General features: G+C 39.4%; 3 protein-coding genes across 3 annotated transcripts; 2 read left to right on the top strand and 1 right to left on the bottom strand.

Annotated features, from left to right (window-relative positions):
* Nucleotides 1-1,659: 1,659 nt before the first annotated feature.
* On the top strand, nt 1,660-5,736 carry LOC137708276 (disease resistance protein Roq1-like). The gene is made up of 5 exons (XM_068447319.2): nt 1,660-2,400; nt 2,578-3,679; nt 3,851-4,132; nt 4,311-4,874; nt 4,947-5,736. Exons 1-5 carry the CDS (start codon nt 1,664-1,666, stop codon nt 5,556-5,558), a joined length of 3,297 nt encoding a protein of 1,098 aa, XP_068303420.2. The 5' UTR covers nt 1,660-1,663; the 3' UTR covers nt 5,559-5,736.
* A 309-nt stretch (nt 5,737-6,045) lies between these two features.
* LOC137709295 (putative pentatricopeptide repeat-containing protein At3g01580) lies at nt 6,046-7,744 on the bottom strand. The gene is made up of 5 exons (XM_088689410.1): nt 7,673-7,744; nt 7,183-7,561; nt 6,769-6,952; nt 6,538-6,614; nt 6,046-6,395 (listed from the first exon to the last, which is right to left on the bottom strand). The coding sequence occupies exons 1-5, from the start codon at nt 7,742-7,744 to the stop codon at nt 6,046-6,048; spliced, it is 1,062 nt and encodes a 353-aa protein (XP_088545536.1).
* A 1,352-nt stretch (nt 7,745-9,096) lies between these two features.
* On the top strand, nt 9,097-13,309 carry LOC137709296 (uncharacterized). The gene is made up of 3 exons (XM_088689082.1): nt 9,097-10,171; nt 10,350-10,985; nt 12,206-13,309. Exons 1-3 carry the CDS (start codon nt 9,546-9,548, stop codon nt 12,486-12,488), a joined length of 1,545 nt encoding a protein of 514 aa, XP_088545208.1. The 5' UTR covers nt 9,097-9,545; the 3' UTR covers nt 12,489-13,309.
* The last annotated feature ends 2,073 nt before the right edge of the window (nt 13,310-15,382 follow it).

Below are 15,382 nucleotides of genomic sequence, written 5' to 3'. Positions count from 1 at the left end.
ATATATGACCATTAATGGATAGTTGTGCTAAGTACATGGACGGGACCTAGCCAAGTTCTCATATTCGATGTAAATGCAGGTTCTCAAGTAGGTTGGGCATTTTAATCGGGTCAACTGATCAATCCAAACAAAATAATGAGGTACTTAGAAATTTTTAATAAATTTGATAACTGAGCACGTCTTGATTTATAAATTTCATGGCCTATATGAATATGTATTTAATTTTGCATCATGTGTTATGGATTAAATTTTTCGGATCAGGATCCTCTCCTGATCTAAGGATGAGGATCTTCCTGTTCAAGGAATATGGGCCGTTGGATGAAAATCCAATAGTTAAAATTATTATAACTTTAAAAGGACTCCATGTTTGTAGTCGTTGGATATTCATCCAACGACCCACACTCCTTGATCAGGAAAATCCTCATCCTTAGATCAGGAGAGGATCCTAATCCAAATTTTTCAATAAGAACCGTTATCGTGCCTCTCGCACTCTCGTTTAATACGTCCACTAGCAATTATTCAAAACTATATTTTAATAGTTTGAATGTTTCAAACCAATAAGAACGGTAATCCACCTTAATTAAAAACTGATTATATGCTTTGAATAATGATCGCGTTGCCGTCGACAATGACAGCCTATAAGAATAATAAGGCATATTAAATATAGGCTAAATAGGCAAAATAGTTTGTGAGATTTGCGTAACACATCATTTATTTTTTTGAGAATTCAAATTAATAAAAGTGGTCTCTGAGATTGTCCACCATCATTTTGGTCATTCCATTAAAAACTCTGTTAAATGGTCCGAAGCTCTTGACTTGAAGTTTGGGCAATTTTCAAAACTTCGTAATTTAATCGTTTCTTAACCAAATTCGACCAATAATATATCAAAATGAAGATAGGAAATTGTAGAATAAGATTATACCTATTTGGAAGCCCAATGGTTGAAGGAGATGGTAGGAAAATAGCCTCAAAATTGACTGGTGCGAGAAAAAACTGGAAAACTCACCGGAAACTGGGTAAACTTTAAACGTTCACAACTTCTTCAATACTCAACGAAATCAAGTGATTCAAAAATGAAAATCATACTTATTGACGAGACGAAGAGCATGGTTTTCTATGGCTAACTTGCCATCGTTTGGCCGAAAAACGGCTCGAAAGTGGCTGTCTTGGTCTCGTGTTAGCCACTTTTGAGCCGTTTTCCGGCTAAAACACGGCGAATTATCCATCAAAAAAGATATCATTCTCGTTGTCTCGTCGAGAAGTATGATTTTTGTTTTTGAATCACTGGATTTAGTTGAGTATTGAAGAAGTTATGAACATTTAAAGTTTGAGGTTATTTTCCAGCCATCTCCGGCAACCATTGGGCTTCCAAATGGGTATAATCTTATTCTTCATTTTCCTATCTTCATTTTGATATATTATGGGTCGAATTTGATTAAGAAACGATTGAATTACGACTTTGAAAATTGACCAAAATTTCGCCCAAGAGCTTCGGGACACTTTTTAACGAAATGACCAAAATGATGAATGGTGGACAACCTCATGAACCACTTCTATTGATTTATCTCAGAAACTAAAATAATGTGATATGCAAATCTCAAGGCCTGACTATTTAGCCTTAAATATAATATATTGGTAGATTAGACTTAATCAATCAAGCCCATGTTAAGAAAATCCTTCTTGCAATTATTTTCTCCCTCCTATCATTTCTTACGCAGCCGCATCTTGCGTCTCTCCCTCTTCTATCTTCATTATTTTTTGCTCTCACATCTTCCAGCGATCCAAAACAATAATCAGGAGTTTCGCTGGGAATCTTGGGAGACACTTGTTTTCTTTAGACTGAAGCGATCAGGAGTTTCACTTCTTTGCTTGAAATCAATGAATACCAGCAGCCTCGCCCTTGCAACCGCCGCCGCCGGTTCGTCTTCCTCTCGGCGTTCAAACTGCTGGAAGTACGACGTGTTCCTGAGCTTTAGAGGCGAGGACACACGCACTAGGTTCACAGACCACCTCTCCATTGCGTTACGCAGTGCCGGAATCACCACGGTCATAGACTACAAGCTCAAAAAGGGGGAGAATATACAGAGAGAAATTGACCGACAAATCGAAGGATCGAGGATCGCGGTCGTCGTCTTCTCAAAGAGTTACGCGGAGTCCCGATGGTGCCTGAGGGAGCTGTCGATGATCATGAGGTGCCGAGAAGATCAAGAGGGGAAAGTAGTCTATCCTATATTCTACGACGTTGACCCTTCGAAAGTGAGGAAACAGAGCGGTAGTATTGGGGAAGCATTTCAGAAGCATGAAAGGGATGAAGACCCAAATGAGGTCGAACAGTGGAGAAAGGATCTTAAGGCTTCTGCAGATTTGGTTGGCCGGAATCTTGAAACCACTGCCGACAGGTATCATTTCAAATTTCCTCTTTTACAAAATTTAATCGCTTGCAACATCTTGTACAATTAGCTTTTGGGACACTCACAAATCAGCCAAGTCGTGGTGCATAAGGCATTTAGTTCATATGAATCATGCTGTTGCATGATTAATCATCTGTTTGCATAATTTGGATTTCCAATTGGCAGGCGTGAAGGAGAATTTATCCAGAAAGTTGTTGGGGACATCAACGGACTACGAAAAACCAGCGACTTAAAAGAAGCCAAGCACTCAGTTGGTATAGCTTTTCGCGTTGAAGAATTCAGTACTAAATACTTAGATGTTGGAGGTTCACATGATGTTCAAATAATTGGAATTTGGGGTATGGGCGGCATAGGTAAAACAACGCTTGCTAGAACCATTTATAGCACATACCATCATAGTTTCCATGGTCAATGTTACCTTGAGGAGGTGAGGAGTAAAAAGAAAAATATGGTTAGTCTGCAAGAACAACTTCTTCGAGATATTTTGAAATGGCCTGACATTAAAATAAGTAGTGTTGCCGAAGGGACCAAGGAGATAGAGAAAAGACTTGGAAGCGTGAAGGTTCTCATCGTAGTTGATGACATAAATGATGCGGACCAATTAGATGAATTGGCGATAGAACATGACTCGTTTGGTCCAGGAAGTAGGATTATTTTAATAGCAAGAGATGAACAAGTGCTGAATATACAGAAGGTGGAAAAAAAATATAAGGCACAAACGATGACGGATGAAGAAGCTCTTGAGCTCCTTAGTTGGCATGCGTTTGGAAATCATTGTCCTGATAAAGAATATATTGAACTTGCAAGAGGTGTTGTTGATTATTGTGGAGGATTGCCGCTAGCTCTTAAAGTCGTAGGCCGTTTGTTGGCTACGAAAAAGAGTAAAAGCATATGGAAAAGTACATTGGATAAATTGAGAAATATTCCACATGGAAAAATTCATGAAACACTTAGATTAAGCTATGACGGGCTAAGTGATGATCATGTGAAAGGTGTGTTCCTTGACATATCTCATTTCTTTATTAACTGGCATGGAACTCATGTCATGGCAATATTGGATAGTTGCAGTGGCTTTTGTGTAGAATCAGAAATCAAAACCATTCAAGATCGGTGTCTTCTAGATTTTGATTCACCAAAATTTAGGATGCATGATTTGATTCGAGACATGGGAAGAGAAATTGTGCGGGCAGAATGTGCTATGGAACCTGGAAAACGTAGTCGATTGTGGCGTCGTGTAGACGTAACAAGCGTGTTAAGAGACGAATCTGTAAGTACTTTCCCAAATCCCAATAAAAAAATGTTATGTTGAATGTATGTAAATGAACAGAAGCATATGCATATCCCACATCTAATGCATTGTATACGCTGCATTTGTAGTTCATTCACAGATAGTCATGGCTTTGCTTGAATTAGATTTGTTATTGTTTTCCCCCAACAGGGAACGGAAGCGATTAGAGGGCTAACTTTAGTGTTGCCAGAAAAATCAGATGAGCATCCCTTCCGCACAAAAGCATTTAAGAAGATGCGGCATCTGAAATTTCTCCAACTCAATTATGTAAAGCTCATTGGACGCTACCGTCATCTTTCCAAGGAGTTAAGAGTATTGCTTTGGCAGGGATTTCCTCTAGAGGTCATACCCAAAGATTTTGATTTACGAAACTTACTTCTTATTGACTTGAGCAACAGCAAGCTTGTCCGAGTTTGGGTGGATTCCGATCAGGTACAATACTACATATAATTGTCGTAACTTCAACCAAATTATTAATCCTTCCCTCGCCCGTGTTTTGTAAATACCAACATCAGTCGACAGTCATTCTCTCTCTCTCTCTCTCTCTCTCTCTCTCTCTCTCTCTCTCTAATATGGATTATGATTTTTGTTCTATCTTTTTGCCAAACAGTTGCCGAAGAAGTTGAAGTTTCTTTATCTCGATCATTCCCGTAACCTGACTCAATTACCTGACCTTTCAAAACTCCCACATCTCGAGAGTTTGGGCCTCAACAGCTGTAAGAGTGTGTCTGAGGGTTACCATTTACTTGCACAACTGAAGATGCTTGAGTATTTAGATCTTAGAGACTGCAATATAACGGATGATGCCATTGTTGCAAGCCTTCGGAGTCTATCTTCTTTATGCAGTTTATTACTAGATGGAAATGGTTTTCATAGGCTACCCATCCTCAGTGGCCTTTCCCAGCTTACATCTTTGTATCTAAATCATTGCACAAGCCTTGAGGCAATCCCAGATTTGCCGCCAAGTATGCATACACTGGAAGCAAATTACTGCACTGAACTGGAAATAATGCCCGAGCTTCCAGAGATGTCGCAAATGATATACTTGCAAATGAAAGACTGCCGCAAACTCAAAGTTATTCCAAACCTGGATAACTTCTTGTGCAACATGCGTACCCTTCATATGGAAGGGTGCACCAGTCTCACTGCTACTTTTAAGGAGAACATCCTATTGGTATGGAACTTTCGCTCTCCCTCTCTGATTTTCATATTGTTGCTTATACTTACTTTGCACCTCGTGTTGTAGAAATGGAAGGGGGATGTAATTGGTGGACTTTCTCTCTCTGTAAATGATATTCCTCGCCGGTTACCCTATGTTGCGCGAGCTGATGAAACTGTCGAAATTGAAGTGCCGACTAATTTTGATTATAAGGGAGGGTTGGCTGTGTGCATCATCTATTCTTCGGACAACTCAGACTGTACTGGGTCCCTATGCCTTCATGTTGTTAATCGTACCCAGCGAACATGTTTTCACATTTGGCCAATGGTGACCACCGTAACTGCTTCCCATGAATGTTATCTTTGGCTGGGAAATCTTACAAACAAGAAGCTCAATCTGAAAGGTGGCGACAGGGTTCGTGTGCTTGCAGACTTTATTGAAACAGAGGATGATCATCAAATTAAGGTGAAGAAAACAGGAGTGGATATCGTAAAATGGGAAACTGTATTTGAAGATCTGATAGAAGTGGACTATAAGCGTGTGTCATATGAGTCTGATGAAGATACTGATGAGGAAGAGGACTATCAGACTACACCATATGAGTCTGTTGAGGAGGACTTTGACGACGATGCAGAGTTAAGGTTATCTGATCCCAATATTGAAAGCTTTGACGATGAAGAAGAAACAATTGGGAAATGAAAGAAACCATTTCAAAGTGTCTTATTTAGAAAGTACTTGAATTTTTAATAAGAGTTTCAATGTGGGTATAATAAAAGAACTTTTAGCCGAAGCGTTTTTAGCGAAGCAATGCCGAACAAGTTCTTAATTAAACATATAAGTAGCTTATTTTCTTATAAAATAAATTAATGATTTCTTATTTGATTCATTAGTGACATTAGAGAAATTTACGTGCAAGTGTGTGTCGTGTTTATCCCTCTCTCGGTCTCCCTACCCCATTTCTTTGAAACCAATTTCCCCTTTCACCCTTCGTCCACTCCCATTGTTGCCCTCATTTTCTCTCCTATAATTAATCCTAGTTGTTTGATGTATGTGGTTAACTCTAATTGTTACTAATCATACCCTGCAAATTCAGTATGGAAAATTTTCAAATCTAGACAGCATCCGCCATGTCGTGTAGCAGGAGATCGACATTGGGAACATAACCTTCCTCTCTCATTTCCACCTCTTATTTTCCTAGCACTCCATAAATCTGATCGGAATCAAGGTGCAATCTATCTCCGGCAACAAAACTACAGATGTCACTCCCCACCTCGACAACGCTCTGCCCGGACATCATCTTTAACCCCTTCTCCCTTATCAAAGTTCTAAGATTTGTCACATTTTCCCATTTGTTATCCATGGCATATATTTTCGAGAGCAGGATGTAGTACCCTGCCGAAAAAAGAGACTTTGCTGCAACCTCTCCAAGCTTTGTGTTGTTATGAATCAGGCATGCACCAAGCAAGGCTCCCCAAGCATGCGGTACAGTTGGATTGGGCATTGTCTCAATGATTTCCATTGCCTTGTCCAGCTCTCCTGTCCGGCCAAGAAGATCAACAATTATCCCGTAGTGCTCAGGTCCAGGCTTAAGTTGGTATTCATGCAACATGGTCTGAGTGCTTAACCATCCGATCAAATACTTTTAAAGCTTCTTCTCCTTGTCCATGAACTCCATAACCTGCAATCATCGCGCTCCAGATAACAACATCTTTGCCTGTTATCCCTTCAAATAATAGGACAGCATTGTCTATGCTGCTGCATTTCGAGTATAACTCTATGAGTGAAGCTCCAACAAAGATGTTATTCTTGAACGCTTGTTTAATCACATAAGCATGGAGGCAGAGTTTGGTCTGATAGCATGTCGCGAAAGACCCCAATTGACTTGAATGCCATTCCGTTATAAGCATACCTGCTTAACAAGGCGGCCCACGAAACCACATCTTTCTTTGGCATTCTATTGAAGAGCTCACCTGCTTTTTCAGGTGCAGAGCACTTCATGCACATATCAATCAAGGCTGTAGCTACCTTTATATCTAACTCGAAACACTTCCTAGTAGCGATTTCATGGATCTTCTTACCTTCTTCTAAATTACCTGCCAGTGCACATGCTTGTAATGCACTTACCAGAGTCACTAATTAGGTTCGATTCTCATGTCAATCATTTCGTTGAAAAGATTTAACGCTTTTATTACATCCCTGTTATGAGTGTAACAGGCAATCATGGAGCTCCAAGAAACCACATCTTTTTCCGGCATCTTCATGAACAACCTAGCGGCAGTTTTGACAGAACCCGTCTTTGCTTAGAGATTTAGCAATGCATTACCTAAAGATAAATCAGAGTTGAACCCGTTCCTAATAGAAACACCATGCACACAACTTCCAATTCTAAAATTTGATAACTGAGCACAAGCTGAAACAGCACTAACAAGGGTCACTCGGTCAGGATTAATGCGCCCCACCATCACCATTCGGGAGAAAAACTCCAATGCTTCTTCATATCCAGTAACCATAGAAGTCCACAAAAACACATCAGGGTGCAAAAACTCGTCAAACACTTTCACAGCCTCGCCGATTTGTCCGCATTTTGAATATAATTCAATTAATGCAGAACCCACAAACATATCCAATGCAACCTTCTCGTGTTTCTTCACAAACCCATGTATTATTTTTCCACATGCCAGCGCCTTTAACCTCGCACAAGCCTTCAGAGCAATGGGAATGGTGAAATTATGAGGCTTTTCATCAATTACCTCTTGACTCAGACATCATGTTACGAAATAGACACAAGGTCTCTTCCCATCGATTCTCTCTACAGTAGCTCCTGAGCGTGGAGTTCCAGAGATAGACAGTTCTGTGGGGCGTTTCGTCAAACACCTTGCGGGCATGACCGAGGGACTCATATTTTGCGTAGAGAGCGTTGAGTTTTGTGGCAAAGAAGCTGTCTTGGGAAAGGCCGGCTTTGAGGGTTTGAGAGTGCAACTGCGCCACTGATTTGCCGCTGTTACATGATGCAGCAGATTAGCAAGGACTCGCCTACTTTTCATGCGGAAGAACAACTTGGTTACCCAAAAGAATCTCACAATCTCCACGTAACAATAGACGTCCTAAGACCAGATTGAGTTTCGTTAGCAGTAACACTTGTTGTGCCTCTAAGTTGCCTGTGTCGACTCCAACCAAGTCAGGGAATTTTATTTATTTATTTTTTCCTTCACTCGTGCGGCGTGTTTCTTTCTCTCTTTGACGAGGTGTGTGGAATTGGTATTAGAGTTTTATAAAAAGTGTAGCATTTGCATGAGAATTTTCGTCAAAATTAAACAAGTGAAACTCATGTTACGTGCTTTGTTTGTTATGAATATGTGAAGGACAAATGCTCCGCATTTTATCAAAGTTAAGATACCAATTTTATGAATTAAGAGTCAATCTTTGTTCTATTTTGCTTGAGTAATGAAAAGAGTACATAATTTAGATTCATGAAATTGGACCATTCAACGAATGCATAAATCACTAGGCTATGACCCTTACCTGTTTTATAGTCTATTTAGTTCCAACAAATCATCTCCATCACTGGTTGGACATTTTTCCATTCAATGCTAAGGTTTTGCAAAGCTCTTAAATTGAAGGGGTATTCGTCACGTGACGTCTCACAATAAATTATACATGCAATATAAAAACGTTACGTGACGATAAACTCGTCACATGCGAATCATTCTGATTAGAATTTAATGTTAGCATATCGCATAAGTGACATATTACTATTATTATGTTTTGTTAATGTTAGAATTGGTCCTCATATTTTGTTCTAATTGGAGCATTGATTGCCAAACTCTGGCTCATTTGTCCGCATTTAAAATACAATTCAATAAATGCAGAACCCACAAACATGTGCCATGTCCAATGCAGCCTTGTCATGTTTGTTAATGAACCCATGAAGTCCACCAACATCAATTGAACCAACATGTACACCACCCTTAAAATAGAACAAGGTCGTGAACTGAGGATGGGTTAAAAAAACCGAAAACAAAATGAAAAATCAAATTGAACACCAAACCGAAACTTAAAAAACGAATAAAAAAAGCCAAACTAAACCGAAATCATTTGGTTTGATTTTAGTTTCAATGATTCTGAAACAGAACCAAACTAAATATATATTAATTTTATTTATTTATGTTAGGTATTTAAATTTTTACCCAATTTCAAGCCCAATTTCTAAACCCAAACATCTTAAAAGCTAAACTTCAAGCCCATGTTAAGAAAAGCCTTCTTACCACAAACCCTAGCTAGCATATTCTTTCCTCCTTTCGTTCTTCTTTTTCCTTCTCAGCGGCAGCTTTGCATCTTCTCTCCATTTGTTTCTTCATTATTTTTCTCCTTTTCCCTCTCCCCTGCAGCCCCATCTTCCTTTCACCGCCAAATCTGACTGAGACCGAGATCGAGATCGAGATAGAGACAAGGAGCTGGAACTGGAAGTCATTAAAGAGCAGTATCTCCTCTCTCTACTATTTTCGATTTCAGTTTTGCATCTGTTTGAGATGAGTTTCAGATATACGAGGGTTTGCTTTTGCAAATCAATCTCACATCTTCCAGTGATCCAAAAGAATAATCAGGAGTTTCACTGGGGAATCTTGGGAGATACTTGTTTTCTTTAGACTGAAACGATCAGGAGTTTCACTTCTGTACTTGAAATCAATGAATATCAGCAGATCCACCCATGCAACAGCCGCCCCTTCGTCTTCCTCTCGGCGTTCAAACCGCTGGAAGTACGAGCTGTGCAAGAATCCACCGCTACTTTTCATTTTTCTTTTTCTTTTTTCCCTTTTCTTGAAATCAGTGTATAACTGGAGCTCCGCCCATGCAAACCGCTGGAAGTACGATGTGTTCCTGAGCTTTAGGGGCGAGGACACACGCACTGGGTTCACAGACCACCTCTCGATTGCGTTACACAATGCCGACATCCGCACGTTTGTAGACTACCAGCTCAGAAGGGGGGAAAAGATACAGAGCGAACTTGACCGAGAAATCGAACGGTCAATGATCGTTGTCGTCATCTTCTCGAAGAGGTACGCAGAGTCCCGATGGTGCCTGAGGGAGCTGTCGAAGATCATGAGGTGCCGAGAAGACCAAGAGGGGAAAGTAGTCTATCCAATATTCTACGACGTTGAGCCTTCTCAAGTGAGGAAACAGAATGATAGTTTTGGGGAAGCATTTCAGAAGCATGAAAGGGAGGAAAATCCAAATGAAGTCGAGCAGTGGAGAAAGGATCTTAAGGCTTGTGCAGATTTGGGTGGCCGGAATCTTAAAACCACGGCGGACGGGTATAAATTCAAATTTCCTCTTTTACAAAATTTAATTGCTTGCAACATCTTTTATAATTAGCTTTAGGGAGTCTCACGAGTCAGCCAAAGTCATGATGAATAAGGCATTTGGTTCATATGAATCTTGCTGTTGCATGATGAATCATCTGTTTTCATAATTTGGACTTTCAATTTGCAGGCGTGAAGGATTGTTCATCCAGAATGTTGTTGGAGACATCATCGTACTAACAAAAACCAGAGACTTACAAACATGTCAAGCACTCGATTGGGATACCTTGTCGCGTCTGCAACAGTTCACTATTTTTATTATTTTTTTTTCATGTTTTTTTTTGAAAGTAGTGAATATCAGCAGCTCCGCCCATGCAAACCGTTGGAAGTACGAGGTGTTCCTGAGCTTTAGAGGCGAGGACACAAGCAAAACCTTCACAGACCACCTCTCGATTGCGTTAAGCAACGCCGACATCTACACGTTTGTAGACTACCAGCTCAGAAGGGGGGGAAATATACAGAGGGAGCTTGACCGAGAAATCGAAGGGTCGAGGATCGCCATCGTCATCTTCTCGAAGAGGTACGTGGAGTCCCGATGGTGCTTGAGGGAGCTGTCGAAGATCATGAGAGAGAGAGAGGGGAAAGTAGTCTATCCACTATTCTACGACGTTGACCCTTCTGAAGTGAGGAAACAGCGTGGTAGTTTTGGGGAAGCATTTCAGAAGCATGAAAGGGATGAAGATCCAAATGAAGTCGAGCAGTGGAGAAAGGATCTTAAGGCTTGTGCAGAATTGAGTGGCCGGAATCTTAAAACCACGGCGGTCGGGTATAAATTCAAATTTCCTCTTTTACAAAATTTAATTGCTTGCAACATCTTGTATAATTAGCTTTTGGGAGTCTCACGAATCAGCCAAAGTCATGATGAATAAGGCATTTAGTTCCTATGAATCTTGCTGTTGCATGATGAATCCTCTGTTTGCATGATTTGGGTTTTCAATTGGCAGGCGTGAATTATTGTTTATCCAGAAAGTTGTTTGAACCACTCATTATGTCTTTCTTTGGAAAGATTAGTTTCGTGTAATAGACTAATCATCTAAGAAACTAATCACAATTTCATTTAAGAAACTCCTTGAATAAAATTTCCTAATAATTCATATTTGGTGAAAAATGATATAAACATTCGTTCTAAGAATAATCTACCATGATAGGATCTCCTTCAAAAATTGTCAATTTCAATAACCTTTGATATGAGCTATGTCTATATGTCATCATGCCTAACCAAAGATTAAGTTGCAACCGTTATTCATTTATAAGCTATATGTATAAACCACAACCAAAGAATCCCTTTAAAGTCCCACTTTGGTGAAGACATGGGTTTATTTTTTGGGAAGTTTCATCAGAGTACTGATTCTGAAGAAGCCGAAAGATATTAGCGATATAACAACACACACACACACACTCACACACACATATATATATATATATACCTTTGCGTTTGTCACGAACATCCTTTAGCTGCAAATACTGAGGAAACCACACCACAATGATAATAGCCATAGGAATCCAATTCCAGGATCATATTAGAAGAACAATATAATGATTAGTAATTAGATAAGCATCAGCCTTTAACGGATTAATGACAAGCCAATATTATTGGCTCCGATACCAAATGGAATAAATATAGCAAACCCTAATTCATTACCACACTATGAATCACATTTGTCTTGTAAAAATAGAAGAGTTGGAGAACAACCATTGAGTCTACATATATCTCAGGTAAATAACAAGAACTGTGTAAAGAAGTAGTCGAAGAACTACGTGAGGAAGCCATGGACGATTGATGAAAAAATTGAGGAAGTGTTTGATTCAAATATTAAGTGTAATTAATTCTTTATTTAACATATATTTAACTTTATCATAATTAGTTAAGTCCAATAAGATCCAACATTTGGGAGTCTCACTAATCAGCCAAAGTCATGATGAATTATTTCATACCTGTTGCATGATGAATCATCTGTTTGCATAATTTGGACTTTCAATTTGCAGGCGGGAAGGATTGTTCATCAAGAATGTTGCTGGGGACATCATCCAACTAACAAAAACCAGAGACTTACAAACATGTCAAGCACTCGGTTGGAATCCCATGTCGCGTCTGCAACAGTTCATTATCATCGGACTAACAAAAACCAGAGACTTACAAACATGTCAAGCACTCGGTTGGAATCCCATGTCGCGTCTGCAACAGTTCATTATTTTTATTATATTTTTTTTCGTGTTTATTATTGAAAGGCCGCCCCATCTGAATTGTGACTGCTTTCCCATAGCCTAGGCAGCACTTTTTTTTTTTTTTTGGTTAAATGATTACCTTTTTTGAGTCCAAGTTTTCTGCACCCAAATACCCTTGTAGCCCCTCTCTGGCTCTTCTAAATATGCGACACCTGTCCGTTCCTTTAACCTAACCAAACACTGTTAAATCTTCTGTCTTCTCCTAAAACAAACCAAGTGTCCCAACCCAAAACCCAACTTCCTCACTATATGTCTGCGTGGGGTTTCAAAATCGCGGCCATGGCTCCGGAAACTGCTGCGAGATCAAGTCCAACAGATGACTGGAGCTTAATTAGTCTGACATACAAGAGTGAGATCAACAATTTTGTTGATTTGGTTATGAAGGGATCGATATGATCCCGATTTAAATATGGTGCGGCAGCTACAAGGAAGAGATCGTACAGCAGCGGAGTATGGTGGGTGTCTGCCGAGGTTGAGTGTGGGTGATGGTTGTCGGTTTGGGGTGGCTGTTGTGAGAAAAATCAAATCACGGAGGAAGGTAAAGGGAAAATGCACGGGAAAATCTGAGTAACCAACTTCCAAGTGGTAACACAGCAGCAGCAAGGCCAAAAAGGAGCCTTTCTGGGGTTTCTTCGCTTTTGAAAATCCAACATTGGGCGCTTAAGGATCATGGTAGTTGGATGGCTGCATCCAACAAAAATTTACTTGTTTGTAATGATATTTAAGAGTGTTTTGAACTGTGAATTTTATTCCCATGTTTGTAAACTTGTGTGATTAGGAAGGTGTCAGCTGTCATGGTAGTGATGAATTGTGTGCTACAGTTTGGTTTTGGAGTGATTTATGTCATTGATACATGTTTAAAAAGCTTATAATTTCATTGCTACCTTCTCATGTTTCTTCACAAGCCCATGTATTATTTTTCCACACACCAGCGCCCTTAACCTCGCACACGCCTTCAAGGCATGGGAATGGTGAAATTATTGGGTTTTCCATCATTGCCTCTTGACTCATACATCATGTTACGGAATAACCACAAGGTCTCTTCCCATCGATCCTCTCTAAAGTAGCTCCTCAGCATGGGCATTCAAGAGATAGACAATTCTGTGGGGAGTTTTGTCTAACACCTTACCAGCATGACTGACGGACTCATATTTTGCGTAGAGAGCGTTGAGTTTTGTGGCAAATAAGCTGTCTTGGGAAAGGCCGGCTTTGAGGGTTTGAGAGTGCGATTGCGCCACTGATTTGCCGCTGTTACATGACTCAAACAGATTAGCAAGGACTTCCCTCCTTTTCATGCAGAAGAACCTCACAATTTCCACGTAACAATACACTTCATAAAACCAGATGGAATCTCGTTAGGAGTCACACTTGTTGCGGCTAGTTGCCTGTGTCGAATCCAATCAAGTCAGTTTTCTTCGTTTTTTCACTTGTGGGGCGTGTTTTCTCTCTTTATGTGACGAGCTGTATAAATATAATAGGATAAGAATGAACACTTATTTATAAATAAGTTATTGGCACGATAAATTGTTCGGTACTGAGAAGTCCCGAAACCAGACCGAAAACATCTCGAACTGAAAAGTTCGGTACTGGATACTGGATTCAGGATCCCATATGCCTTTGTTCAGTAATTCTGAACTGAACTAACATTTTATAAAGCCTAATTTGATAAATGATCATCGTGGTATTTTGAGATGGTTTCTGTGGTTAAAAAAAAGAAAAAAAAGAAAAAAAAGAAGGATTTAAACCCTTGTGGTGAAGTCCACTAGGAATTAAGCCAAAAATCCAAATTTTCGTTAATTTCTCCATTAAGCTTCCCTTTTCTTAAGGGATTAGGAATCATGCGTCTCTACATTTACGGTTCATACATTTCCCTGCATTTCACTACATTTAACTCATTATGTGCCGTTGGGTTTTGCTCCCCTTCATCATTTGTTACTTTCGTGCATTTTCATCGTGTTCCTCCTTTCACTGGTGTTCCTTCTCATGTTTATGACTCACTGGAAATTCACTCGTGGTTGAAAAAATCTTCTTCAATCAGTAATCATTGCCCCTCTTTTTCCATGTGTGTTTTGAATAGAAAGAGGGACTTGATTTTTAATTGTTAAAAGGGGCCTTACTGGTTCTTCGATGTCATCTCACATTATGTAGAAACAGAAATGAGATCATAGAGAAGGAGATGGAGGGCCTGGCCATTACAGACAGATGCAGAGCCTCCTTCCTCTCCAAAACATGCACGCAAACAACTTAGGAATAAACAAACCACTAGGGATCAGTATAGAATTACATTTTTAGTTGGGGCATTTCTATTAAAAAGCGAAAAAACAAAAAACAAAAAATGGGAGCATTTCTATTGAGCCACAATAAAGGCAGTTCAGAACTTAATAGAAATACGAAGTTTTGCTTTTGGGGTTAACAGAGATAACGGAAATTTGTTTTTTGGACTAAAATCTTAACGAACTTCATCACAAAGGTTTAAATCCGAATTTATTTATCATGGAGGCTATCTTGCAAATACCCTATCACCATGAGGACTTAGGCCTTTTATAAAATATATATGGGTTTATATCACAAATAGTTCATGAAATTGGTCCACATCATTCAGATGGTCCTTGAAATTGAATCGATCAATGTAATCCTTGTAAATAGGCGTCGCAAATCAAATTGGTTATTCCGTCCCAATTCTGTCATGTGTTGATTTGACACATAAATGGTCTCACAAGTCTTTTTTTTTTTTCTTTTCCTTTTACCACAAATAGTCTCTGAAATTGACCCACACCATCAATATGGTTCCGAAAATTGCAAATCGATCAATGTAGTCCTAAAATAGATGTAACAAATCAAAGTGATCATGTCATCGTAATTTTGTCAAATATTTTCTTATGTGCTAATGTGACACACTAACTCAATAAAAAATGAATTAGAAATATTAATAATTTA

This window comes from Pyrus communis, chromosome 17 (assembly GCF_041283825.1).
Source record: "Pyrus communis isolate YQ-2024b chromosome 17, ASM4128382v1, whole genome shotgun sequence".
NCBI classification, from domain to species: domain Eukaryota; kingdom Viridiplantae; phylum Streptophyta; class Magnoliopsida; order Rosales; family Rosaceae; genus Pyrus; species Pyrus communis.
Note: the sequence above shows the minus strand (reverse complement) of the source record. Positions and strands in the feature narration are given on the sequence as shown.

What these genes read in the sequence shown, in the direction of transcription:
- LOC137709296 (XM_088689082.1), top strand. Translation starts at nt 9,546, where the DNA reads ATGAATATCAGCAGATCCACCCATGCAACAGCCGCCCCTTCGTCTTCC. An exon ending in CTTAAAACCACGGCGGACGG is followed by an intron (nt 10,172 to 10,349) that starts GTATAAATTCAA and finishes TTCAATTTGCAG; the next exon opens with GCGTGAAGGATTGTTCATCC. An exon ending in CTTAAAACCACGGCGGTCGG is followed by an intron (nt 10,986 to 12,205) that starts GTATAAATTCAA and finishes TTCAATTTGCAG; the next exon opens with GCGGGAAGGATTGTTCATCA.
- LOC137708276 (XM_068447319.2), top strand. Translation starts at nt 1,664, where the DNA reads ATGTTAAGAAAATCCTTCTTGCAATTATTTTCTCCCTCCTATCATTTC. An exon ending in TTTGGGTGGATTCCGATCAG is followed by an intron (nt 4,133 to 4,310) that starts GTACAATACTAC and finishes TTTGCCAAACAG; the next exon opens with TTGCCGAAGAAGTTGAAGTT. An exon ending in TTAAGGAGAACATCCTATTG is followed by an intron (nt 4,875 to 4,946) that starts GTATGGAACTTT and finishes CTCGTGTTGTAG; the next exon opens with AAATGGAAGGGGGATGTAAT.
- LOC137709295 (XM_088689410.1), bottom strand. Translation starts at nt 7,744, where the DNA reads ATGCCCGCAAGGTGTTTGACGAAACGCCCCACAGAACTGTCTATCTCT. An exon ending in CTCCACGCTCAGGAGCTACT is followed by an intron (nt 7,562 to 7,672) that starts GTAGAGAGAATC and finishes ATTGCTCTGAAG; the next exon opens with GCTTGTGCGAGGTTAAAGGC. An exon ending in TGGGCCGCCTTGTTAAGCAG is followed by an intron (nt 6,615 to 6,768) that starts GTATGCTTATAA and finishes CTCGAAATGCAG; the next exon opens with CAGCATAGACAATGCTGTCC.